The 13,384-nt window shown below is 32.9% G+C and overlaps 1 protein-coding gene across 2 annotated transcripts in view; it reads right to left on the bottom strand.

The window, feature by feature from the left end:
- Positions 1-13,384, bottom strand: part of LOC150109817 (kinesin-like protein KIF11) — a 575,645-nt gene that overhangs the window by 516,440 nt on the left and 45,821 nt on the right. For both annotated transcript variants that reach the window (XM_090396826.1, XM_090396834.1), the window contains exon 4: positions 691-766. In XM_090396826.1, the coding sequence (XP_090252952.1) occupies positions 691-766 (76 nt within the window). The remainder of the gene's footprint in view (positions 1-690; positions 767-13,384) is intronic.

The following is a 13,384-nucleotide window of genomic DNA, read 5'->3' as shown; positions in this document are numbered from 1 at the left end:
AACGACTTTCCACTAGAAATGGGTTAAATATAGCACGTGAAATTTTTTGTTTATAGTGTGTTGTTCTAATAAGTAACTTATTTTATTTGTTTGCAAGAAAAGTTTTGTCAAAGATGTTATTTACCACTTTTTTCCTCTTTCAAGTTGATGAAACTAAAAAGCTATAGTGATTATATTTTATAACAATAAAATGAAAAGCATGCATTAAAGAGTAGTGCTTCCCAAATTCCATGAAGCATACCTTCAAGTTAAGAATCCTTCAAATCACTGAACAAAAAAAATTATTTTCCTAATGAGGTTGGATAAAGGATAAATGGTAGATTATTGTATATGCATTGTGTTCTTTGTTCACAAAATTATGGTCTTATAGCTAATCAAAATACAAATTAACAAGCAAGAAAATTGTTTCTTATGGCTGGTATTTTCATAAAAAGCTATAATGGAAAGTGAGATGATGTATGCTACTAATGCATGAATGTCATAGTATACATCATGAAGTGCAAATCAATGCAATAAAAACTATAATCTGATTATGTGTAACGGGCCAAAGACTGACAGAAATCTGAATTTAAATAATACAATTTAGCTCTACAGAGTACTTGTTAATTTTATTTTCTGCAATAATTTGTGCTTAGCTTTAAACAAACAATTCATGTTTGATTGGTTTCCAAGTTATTATAAATAACTTACCTCTTCCCAAGAAGACATTCCACTTATCCTTTTCCCCTCCATTGTATAAGTCTTGCCTGTACCAGTTTGGCCATAACTAGAATAAAAATTTTTAGACGTTAAAAAATCTCTGTAAAAAGGATCTTTTCCATCTATGAATTTCTTTCAACATGGAAATTTAAAATTAAACTAATATCTGTTTTCTATCTTATATAATCTGAAAAAGTTAGACAACCAGTGTTTCAAAAGATACCCATGATGAAATATTAGTTTATTTTTTCTCTATTCAGTTGTGAAAAAGAGGATTAAGTGGTCTCAAAATTCATAGTTGAAACTATGTTTACCTTGAATACCTGCTAGGTAATGATATAAAATGAAAACAAAATTCACACTCCAATATAACCACAACAATGAACCTATCGTAGATATCACGAGATACTTGTAACATCCAAACAATAAGCTGCCAGTCTGGATAGCCAAGTGGTTAAATCTCTAACAAAACAAGCTTTGGATGATTCTGCCATGTGCATAAACATTTTGTCAATGTCATTAGGTAGGAGATAAATTTTATCATCCAGTGTAAGACTATACCACCCTGCTTAGCAGAGATCTGAAGTGATGGAAAAGTTCCAGTTCATTTTATAAGGTGTTTCCAAATTATGGAACTCTTATCAAACACACAGCATTAATATTAATATTATGGGCTAACAGCCATCTATGAGACATTCACAAAAAAGCTATCACAAACAAAAATGTAACCTCAAATTCAAAAGAATTTTTTTTTTTTAATTTAAAACAGAATGAACATTAACTTCAATGTTTTTGAGGTAAATATTTTCTAAACTGAAGATGAATTTTCTTGGCATGGTTTTAATGCTCACCAGATAAAAATAATCATCCTGGTCAATTTTGACCACTTTATCTGATTGTGATTTACTAGATCTGCAAATTTTTTCATTCATGACACAACCTTCAAGATATTCACTTTCAATGTCATGAAATGGTGCAATTTTATGCATTAATAATAGTGATTATAACAGATTAACCTATGGACATTGCAATTAAAACAATCCCACAGTAGTAATAATATTATGGGCTAACAGGATTAATATAGGGCTAAAATAAATTATTTTAAACTGCTTTTGCCAATAAGAATGGAATTCTAACAAAAAAAAAAATTTTTCAACCAAAGACTAGCTTAACAAAAATACTTGGTTAAAAAAGTTTTTTGTTAGAATTCCCCAACTAACAGCTGCAAGTTAAAATCCCATCAAAGGCATGAATATATGCGATTAGCTTTAGGTGAAAGATGAATTTCATGTCTACAAGAGATTTGTAGATTAAGCAAAAAAAATAAGATATTTTCCAAAATAAAATCCTTCACCACCACTAATGTGATACAGGTTTACAACCTTCCATACAAAAGAGAACTTTTAATACATTCTCTACTCCTCCCAAGCATAACTAGTTTTTCAGATGTTACAATACCATTGCAGTTGTTTTTGGAATAACTTTCTCATCACTCCTTTGACCTATATCATTTGTAAAATGGATATCACTGAGATGTATATCTTCAATTTAGGAAATAAGAAATGACTTCAACTTCATTCACTTCAATGGTTAATGAAGAAATCTGTTTGAAGATGTGGAACATTCTGTATAGAGTCCAGACTTAGCAACTCTGGACCTCTAAACCGAAATTGAAGACACCATGGTCAAAGCAGAAGTAAGAAAATGGTTCCAAAAATAACCTGAAGAGTTTTAGAATAAGATGGCTTTAACAAATTTATTAAGAGCAGAGAAATTATGAGAGAGAGAGAGAGAGAGATTACATTAAAAATTAATGTAATCTCTTTCTAGTGAAGTAGATATTTCACACTATTTTTTTAATCATTTCCTGACATTTCATTTGAGTGAGAAGTTATCACAATGAAGACTATATTTACATTGTAGTTTTTAGTGAAATTAGACAAAACAAAATTATGTCCAGAGTACATATGCCAAAAATGGGTTGATGTGTCAAACAATAAGGACACCAAATTAAATCAACAAATTTTAATATAGATACTAAATACGAAATTTATTAAATTCCATCCATCCAGTGAGGAATTAATATCACTTTGATGCCATAAGAAATAGTGTGTTAGAAGAACTAATGTATTAGAGCAAGTAATTAGTTGTTTTTTTTTTTTTTTTTTTTTTTTTTTAAACAGCTGGAGGTTGAAGTCATTGGAAAAAACAGTATTGAGAGAGGTTGACCTAGGAGAGTACATGTAAAACAGGAGAATAAGAACTTGGTATTAACCATGCTACCAGCCAAGACATCTATAGACATTAAGGTTATTATGGATGTGAAGTGCATATTAAAGTTGTAATACCATTGATATTACATTGAAATATATGATGGATATGAAGCATATGAGGATATGTATTTGATCCATAATGGCCAGTAAGGTGGTTATAACAAGTATGAAGTTTTTACATAGAAGAAAGTGGAGAAATTGTGGTGGCCAGTTTTGTGGAACAGCACTTACAAAAAGAAAGAAAATGAAGAAAGAGAACATCTATGAGAAGGCAACTGGAAAGGGTTTGTATGTGAAGCACCTATCAAGAATATTGTCATTTTCTGGTCAGACAGCTTCAAACATTCTGAGGAAAGTGTTGGTTTCACTATCTCCTAGATATGAGAATTGTGTTCTAAGGCAGATATGATTTGAGATTTAGTGTTTGAAATACTATAAATTTACTATAATCATTTAAAACACTGCTATTTGTCTGCAGCACTCTCACATCCTTCAACTGATCCTAATGCAATTGTTTTTTTTTTTACCTAGCTGTCTCACAACTACATAAAAGGAGAAAGTACATTCTCCATATACCTTCACTATATTTTCTTGATTTCTGTCTTACACTGACAGTGGCGTAGCTAAGGGGGTGCGGAGGGGGTGGTCTGCCTCGGGCAGCACTTTGAACCTTTGTTTATAGGTGAAGTGCGCGGCCATCGAATGCCAGTATTGCGTCAGCTCGACTGTCGACAACACGTTGCAAAAATTCTTATTTTAGCACGCTCGTCCGTATCGTTTTCTAATATTATGTTGTGGTATTTTGGAAAACATATTTCTTTCGTAAAATTGGAAACCCTACAAAATGGAGACAAAAAAGTCAAACATCAAAACCTTTTCAACCTTTATTAGAGGCAAGGACAATATTCAGGAGAAAAGTAGTGATGGTACCGAAAGTATGCCGAGTACTAGTGCTTCGAGTTTAGAAGAAAAAAAAAAAAAAGAAATGTTGATACTTCAGAATGTGCAATACAAACCAAAGAAAAGAAAGTGAAACTTTTAGGCATTTCAACAAGGACTATTTAAAGCTTGGTTTCATTGTAGTGTCGTGACGTTCTATTTTCATGTTGTGTTCTAATACGCCATCTTGTTTCAAGTCACTCTTATTAATAAAACTAATTGCAAATTAATCACCGATCCAAAAGTAGGGAAATTTATAATTATACTGCGCCACCCTATTTTTAGATTAGTCTATATAAAATAGTAGGATCAATTCTTAAATTAGCTAGCAGTCCATTCATTTATTTAGGCCGAATTATTTACTATTCTACTTGGGGCATCCGCGAGATTCCAAATTTTTATGAACGGTGCAATAAAAAGGAATTCAGGCAAACACAATATTTAGATTAACAAAATAAAACATTTAATATATGATATATAACAAATACAAGAATTCTGCTTTTAAATGAAACAATACAATCAACTTAATACATCTTGTTAAGTCACTCATGCCAATTCAATGTTCTAAACTTTCACATACAATTCACAGCTTTAAAATCACACGCCTTCTTAACTCAAATTAATAAAACAAAACTTCTTATTGAATCAGTCTCCACATATCTATCAGCTGTACTTAATGTTTAAAATTCACAGGAAGCACTAATATTCCAAGCAATCTTATTTCGGACTTTGAACTTCGAAGATATGTTAATGTTAGAATAAACAAACAAGTATGACTACTCTTACCAGATACAATCTTCAATACATCAATTAATTGTGAGCACACTTATGAATTAACTTATTTACGTTAGCGGAACACGTTAATAAAAATTCTCCAACGATTTAACTGAACTACTGTTAATTGCGCTTCACTACTCAAAAAAAAAAAAAAAAAACACATCAATAAGGCACTGATATCTTTCCTTGTTTACTTTTCTCAAACTAGTTAATTTCAATATAATTCTTCTCAGGGCAACATAGAATTAAGATGTAATCCTAGACTAACTGGAACTAATCAGAATTTTCCATTGAATGTCCAGTTCTTTATTTATCCGGATATGGCATTAATTTTCCTTTACAACACAGCTGACTTCACTTGCAGCTAAGTATATGATTCACTATGTTCTGGCTCACTTCTTAACACTATTCTCATGAATTTCTGCCCTAGAGAACTTATAATTTTCTTCCACTTCCTTTGCTTGTATCCTACCTTCCTTTCCGCTCCGCAAAAACTTCCTCTCTCCTCTAATTCAAAATCTTATCTCTAATTATATAAATATCTTTCCTCTCCTTTCCGTCCGAAGGTCACGCACTCTTCTAATCGTGCTTGTTTATTTCATGCGTCTCCATGAAAACGCATGAACGTAAACATTTCGCTAATGTAATACAACGCTCTACTCTTACATAACGTTAAATTTTCACAAATAAGAATAAATAGAATATTTGAGCTACTGCATAACTCTAAACTTCTGTAACAGAAATAAATAGAGAATATTTACATTTCAATTAATACGCAGTTAAAATTATCAAGTACAAATTCTATAATATTAACATAGTAATAAATAAAATAACTTAATAATATTTGACACAGTATTTTCATTATTAATACATATCTTTGATTAATTAATTTAATATTAGACAAAATTAAGGTAGTTATATGAATATTTAATTGTAAAATAAGTGATTTACATTAAATAATATTTACAAGTTTTGCCTATGTGATGGAAGATCATGTTGGATTCTGAAACAAATAATAATTACTTCAATCTCTATATAATCAGAATCCAACAGTAGCCCCTGGCAGTGAACTATCACCACAGCCTTTGTGTGTAGTATGTTCCAAAATTCTGTCAAATGATGCTATGAAACCTTCCAAACTTGCTCGTCATTTGCATTCTAAGTAGATTTTATTGATAAGCTACTGGACTTTTTTCAAAGAAAGATTACATGACCAGAGGCAGAAAAGTGAAACGAAAATGACCAGTGACAAGTTGCTGCTTCGAGCATCTTGTTTAGTTGGTCTTCAAATAGCTAAAACGAAAAAACAGTTTACTATTGGTGAGGAGTTAGTAAAGCCTTGCATCTTAGATGTTGTACAAGAAATTTTGGGTCCTCAAGTCACTAAAAAACTGGAGGCTATATCGCTTTTGGACACCACCATTCAGAGGAGAATTATCGATATGGCCACCAATATTGAAAACCAAGTTGTAGAGGGGATAAAGAAATCTAGATGTTTTGCAATTCAACTTGGTGAATCAACTGATGTGAGTAACCGTGCTATCCTACTTTGCTTCATGAGGTACAGTGAAGATGAAGACTTAAGGGAAGAACTTTGTTGCCTTGACTTACCTGGACAGACCACTAGTTCAGAGATATTTAATGCTCTTGACAGGTATTTTCAAGTGCAGGGCTTAGACTGGAGCAAATGCATCTGAGTGTGTATGGACAGTGATGCGAGCATGACTGGATGTCACTCAGGAGTAGTTGTGAAAATAAAGGAAGTCTCACACCCAGAAGTTTTGTCCACTCACTGAATGATCCACCAGGAGCACCTAGCTGCAAATGAAGCTTTCTACTGAACTAAACACTAATGATGTGGTGGAGATCACTGATGAAATTTGTAGTCGACACTGTGAGAGTATGGACTCAACACCACCAACATCTTCTCCATGCAGAAGTGAGGTGGTTATCGAGAGGAAGGGTTCTTGCACATCTTTTCAAACTAAGTGAAGTAGTAAAGCAGTTTCTCTGAGAGCAAAAATCTGACCTAGTAAAGCCTTTGTTGAATGAGGAATGGATGGCTAAGCTTGCATATATGGTAGACATATTTAGCCTTCATAACAAACTTAATATTTCTCTTCTTTCTGGGTGTGCATCTTGTACAAATATTTTTACACTGAGAAATAAAATGGGTGTATTCAAAAAGAAGCTGGCTCTTTGGGATAGTCGCATACAAGAGGAAAGATATATATATAATCAACATAAGTCAACATTTAAAGGCATTAGGTGAAAACTTTAATAATTATTTCCCTGAAAATGAGGATCCTCATAAAGTAACCTCTGGATTAATAATCCCTTCTTTGAAGATAAAATCATGCGCACTTGATCCTCATGAAAAAGAAAAGCTGATCAAGTTGTCTTCTGATGTCATTCTAGTGTCCATACATAAAATGCAATCATTGTCTCAATTTTGGATATCACTTGAAAAAGAATATCCATCTGAGTTATAAAGCTATCAAATTGTTGGTCATTTTTTGATTTTGTATTTGTGTGAAAACACTTTTTCAGTCATGTAATAAAAACCAAACAAATCAAATGGATGTTATTGCAGCACTTCGTCTCTCAGAAACAATCTCAAGCCACATATTAAATTTTCTAACCTCTAAGAAGCAGATGTCACACTAGCTAAAAATTGTAATTTTATAACATTGGATTTAATAAATAAAATACTATCTACATTGGTTTATGTTTCTGTCTTAGTCGTCAGCCAGTCTGCAAAATATTTCTCCTATTTTCCCCCTGTCCGTAGGTGTAAAAAGGTTGAAGAACCCTGATCTAAAGCAGGGATTCTCAACCTGTGGTACGTGAGCCACTTCCTTATTGTACATCTAATATCATGAGGCAGAGTGTCCTATGAGAGGACAGAAAAGGTTAGACAAAAATCTTAATTTGTAAGTTGGGTTGCTAATAGCATCCACAATGGGTCTAAGTAGAAAGTTCATGAAGTATAGGTAAACCATATATTCTAGGAGTTCCAGCATGGTATGTTGCTAGTTTTTTTTTTTTAAAGATTTATTGATCTAAGGAAGTGCTTTCATCGAGTAACTTGTTGAGTTTCTTGAGCTGCCTTTTTGTAGGATCATAATCAAGTTGGGTATATATTTTGATCTCTAAGTAATAAATTCATTTTATGGTCATATGAATTGGTAGCTAAGACAACACTAGTATTTCCCTTGTCAGCTCTAGTGATGACTATTTTGTTTAAAAGTTTAATTCTGATGGCAAGATATTGAAGTCTGAAGTTTTGGCAGATTATTTTGGCTATTTCGAAACAGTCTATTGGCTTTAATATTGGACCGCTGGCCAACATTTCTTTCAATATTGTGTATGATATCTAGATAAGGAATACATTTAGACAAAATGCCAAACTTATGACCTCGTGCTAATACATTTATTTCATCTATTAATGGAGGGCTAGTTAAGTTGACAAACTATTTTTCAGTCAGCAATTTGTATTTTTCTTGGATCGCTCTAACAATGCAAGGTCATTTTTAATAAATTAACATTGCTTTTTTCAAATGCTTTTGTGTCCACATTTCTTGAAATATTAATAATCAATTGTAGGAAATCTTGATTTAACATTTGCCAATTCAGTTTCTAATTCTGCGATTTTTTTTATAATATTTGTTGCCAATTCTTGTTCAGAAACTCTTAAGTGATTAACATGTTCGCTGCCAACTACGAGTATACTCTTAGTTCGTATATGAGCTTCTTAAGCCAACTACGAGTATACTTGTATGTCAATTTACCAACCTTCTATGCCAAACATGAGTTAACCCTTAGTATAATTACTTTAATTTGGACCCTTGGATTCTGAATAAAGTGGACAGCACATCTGGGGGCTTGATAGAAAGGAAATAATTTCAACTAAAATATAGTATATTATGTATGTGCCTCAGAAGCACAACTACGAATATACTCATGTCGATTACCAACCTCCTATGCCAAGCACGAGCTAATCCGTAGTATAACACGTAATTTGTAAATCAATTTAAAACTGATAAAATTCAATAAAAATAATAAAATTAAATCTATAAAATAAAAACCAATTTATTCAAATTACGAATGATACACTTTAAAACAATTTTCCACGCACAATGGTGGTTTTTCCTGGCAAACAGGACAATAATAACAAGTTTCGCGTCGTTTGTTTTGTGTACATACTCAACATGGCTTTGTCAGCGAATATTTTTTTCTATAGGTGGCAAAATTTCCAAATAATGAAGACCCCGAATCCTGCTAATAATCTGATGCTGTAAGCTTATCCATTCCAACAAAAACTGAGAAATTGATCTCTAAATTTTAACATGTATTTCCAGTAATTATAAAATTTATGCACATTTTGAATGTATATACCAAGAATGCATATTGCCAATTTCTTTGGCCATCTAATTGTCTTTCGTAAGGGGGAATAGTAAGAAAACATTATAGTCTAACGATATTTGGTTTTAATTGAATTTTACCATTCTGATTTTTTGCTTCAACCATTTAAAATTTGTGCATATTTGAAATGGAAAGAACTTCCTTCTTATCCTTCCATTTGCAAGGATGAATTCATTATTGCTCGTATTAGCATAAACTTCTAATTCTTTATCAGTAAGTTTTTTTACTGGTCATGGCAAAATTCAAGGTTTTTAGAGACTAGACACAATAAACACATTCGTCAGCACATGTAATATATGGGTGGGGGTGATACGAGATTACTCATAGTTGGCGTATGAAACAAAATTCTGTCCGATAAGCTGGCTACGAGATTACTCGTAGTGACTTTGAAGACACTAAAGCACTTGGCGTGCGAGAACAAACTATGCCTGAGGAGCGTGGCAGTGAACGTGTTAAGCAGCAAGAAATGGCTCTTTCTGATAAATTTTATGAGAACCTGGTGATTTGGCAACTTCCTTTATTTTAGCAAATATGGAAATGAGTTGATATGTTGATGAAGTCTTTGCCGTCTGGAGTCATTCTGAACAAAAACCGTACCTCACATGAAATTCACACACTAGAAAAAGAATCTTCACATGGTATCTCCTTTCTGGATTCACACATCCAATGAAAAGATGGTTCCATCTCCACTTCTGTATTGTAAGCAGACTTTCAGGTCATTACATTCACAATTCATCTGTTCATCCATCTCAAAAATATGGCATCATTAAATCATTAGTAGCCAGAGCACATAGCTTTTGCTCTTCTGACAAATCATTAAACCAAGAATTGGAAATCAAAAATACAGCCACACCAAATGGATGCAATCCAAAAACTCAAAGAAAATTAGTCACTTCTCCTCCACATCAACCTAGACAAGAACAAGTCAGTAGGATTCCCATACTGCATGTCAAAGGCATCTCTGAATGTCTCAAAAATTATGAAGAAATACAAACTTGCTGCTACCTACAAACCAATCAACCAGATCTATATAATTTGTCACTTTCTCCTAAAGACAAACTCACTTTTGATGCTACCTGGCCAGTTCTATATTCCTGTAAGATGTCTTACAAGAAGATCTATTGGTAAATGTATCTCTGAACATCAAGACCATCTTATCAAACTGTATAAATATGACCTCTCACAACATTGAGTTGAAAACCCAAACCATAGTATCAAATGGAAAAACACCAAACTTCTATATAAATCCTTATATAAATATAAATGTTTATATAAAGTGCTGAAGCCCTACATTATAGACCCAACTTAAACCATAATGAAGTTCTTACTATCCCTAAAGTCTGGGAAATTGTCATCCTTAATTATGTAAAATAAATTGATGTTATTTTTTAATTTAATTATTTTTTTATCAGATATATTAATTTAACTGTATAACACTACTGCATACATAGTGAGATTCATTGTAAGCATGTACACTAACCTTGTTATTCCTAGTATCGTTTGAAATAATTGTACTGATGATGTCCTAAGATACTTAGGATGAAATATTTACTTATTAAGAATAATTCAATTCCTGTGGTTACATGTGTATGTTTATTATCATTGTATTTTATTGTAATTAGTTACTGTATTGGAAATTTTATTGTTCAGTTAGATGATTTTTAGAAAGAAGCATTTTAGGAGATATCAATAGACCACTGACATCATGCAACATTCACCAGGGGCAGGGATGCACCAGTAGTGTCTGGCACCTGTGTGCAAAAACTTTAGTTGGTGCCCCTACCACCCCCCTCCAATAAAAAAAAATCACTTTAAAAAACACCTTTAAGTATTTCCTCCTCTTTGGCGCCTTTACTATCCTGACAGCACCTGTGTGCATTGCACACATGGCTGGCGCATCCCTGACCATGGGGGAGATAAAATTCTGTTTTTACAATGAGAGGTTTTTGAAATGGTCCATCCTCTTAGTTTAATGTGGTTTATGGTCAATTGCAGGGATGACCAGAGAATCCCATATAGAGAAGGCCAACTCATGGCAGTTAACTCAGATAAGGATAACCATCAGGTTTATTAGTCATCTTTGTGCTTTAGTCTCAATTGGTCTTTCGGTTGTTCTACATGAGATTGATGAAAAAAAGGAAAACTGATAGCCTTTGGTTATCATGAAGGAGCTGAGGCCTTTTATATAAAAAAAATCTTTATCTCTAATACCTATACTAACTACTCTAGTGGTATGATGAACATTCCTTTACTTTTCACCTTAATAAAGGTTGAAACTGGTCTGAGTGTCCCATAATGCACAATGGGATACTAAGGCAATTGATATGAAGTCACTTCATGTGCAAACTTTGTTTGCTTACACTTGGATAAAGGATGAAACCAAGAATATAATTTCTTAGCATCTTTAATTTTATTATTATCCCATGTATTATTACACCATATCATAGAGTTCAAGTTAGTGTATTTTATATAGCACCTTTTCTGGGTTGTTATAAAGTTCACATTGAGAAATATTCATGTAATTTAGTAAATGCATTGGTGATGCTTCCTTGATGTTAAAAATTTTGCAAGTGGGAAGACATGCCATTGCTAAACTTGATTGGTCTTGTGTAGCCGGTCTTGATACGAGAGATCATGGTAGTGGCACAGGAATTAAACTTGGAGTTCATGATAGCTCCTGGTTTTACTACCGAATACCAGTGGTGAATCATGTAATGGATAATCATTCTTGTTTTCTTTGAGTAGTTTTAAAAAGATCAAAATCTGTGGTATCACTTGATGTTGCAGCCATTTTTGCTACTTCATCTGCAATTTCATTTCCCTTTAATCCCACATGGGATAGAATCCATTGGAAAATTATTTCAGAATCCTTATGAAGTTTGTTTTTTGCTTTGTCTAAGTATTTCTTGATGTCTAAGTATTTCTAGTGTAGCAGTTCTTAATAGCTTGAAGGGCTGCTAAGGAATCTACGAAAAATATAAATTCGTTTGGGTTTTGTTTATCCAAATGTTGCAGTGCTATGTTAACGGCTATTAACATAGCACTGCAACACTCCCAGAATTGCTATTTTGAGCTGTCTGTGTAGATCGTTATTGAGTTAGGTCCATATTTCATTATTTTTGAAAGAGCTAATGATTAAGATTTCTAGGCTTTCTCATGGTAATGGTTTGGAGGAAATGCTAAGTAGTTGGTTATTTTATTGGGAAAATCCAAGCAAATTTTATTTTCCATGATTTCATACATTGTTGATTTTTTCTTTATTCTGTTTGTTGGTTGCTGCTTTTTAAAAAGTTCACTTGTTCTATGATGTATAAGGTTGGCTTTTTTCCTACAAATTTAGAAAGATTTTCTTGCCACCTAATTTTTTTAAAGGAAAAGGTTAGATTTGAATTCTATTTTTCCAGGAGTTGTATTCCTTAGTTCATATGATTCTAGCTGCATTTTTCTGAATTTTTATGATCTTGTCTAAACTGGTTTGTGATATTTGCATTCAGATGGATGAATGATATTCCATTATGGGTTGGATAAGAGGTATATGTGACTTAAGGTTTTGGATTCTGATCCCTACTCTCAACCAAAGATAATTTATGATATTTAGTCTTTTTGTTCTGACTGCAATGTTATGTTTATTGCAGCTTAGTGATGGATCCAGAGTAACTCATCATGGAGATGAATTTCTTTATAGTATAACAAAGTGAAAAAGCTACAACATTGTATGATGCAAGCAATATGTTGTCTTAGACAATTTAGGATGATGTGCAATTGATTCCTCATCTGTGTCATCATTGTCCTGTTCTCCACCTCAAAAAAAAATTGATAGCCCAGATCACCATTTTTGAGCAGTTTTCCCACATTTTCAGTTGTGTTTCTGTTGGAGGTCCTCAAAAGTGTCTCAAAAATTAGACACCTCAACTCCCTCAAAATTTATTTGAGGTTCTACATTGTAGAACTTCTTACAAGCATTGGCTTCATATCTTTCTACGCAGCTAGTAAGTCTAAGATAGCAGATCTGATTTGTATACAAATAAATTTTGCAGTGTCCTGGCACCTCTTGTATATTCTTCTGCATCTTCTGTTTCTTCCAAAAACTTCTTATACAACCTCTTGCATACACCCTGATTCATCAGCTGTATCAGTGAAATAATGTTAAGAGGCAGAAAGACATTTAAATTCTCCCATCCCTGCTAACTAACCTCTCAGCATTACTGTGAGCAGGTGCATTATTTAGCAATAAAACAGAGAGAAGGAATTTTCAGCACATCTGTCTGGTG

This window comes from Typopeltis vanoorti, chromosome 1 (assembly GCF_054136105.1).
Source record: "Typopeltis vanoorti isolate ZY-2024b chromosome 1, IOZ_Tvanoo_1.0, whole genome shotgun sequence".
NCBI classification, from domain to species: Eukaryota; Metazoa; Arthropoda; class Arachnida; order Uropygi; family Thelyphonidae; genus Typopeltis; species Typopeltis vanoorti.
The sequence above is the reverse complement of the archived record's forward strand: the minus strand, read 5'-3'. Positions and strand labels throughout refer to the sequence as shown.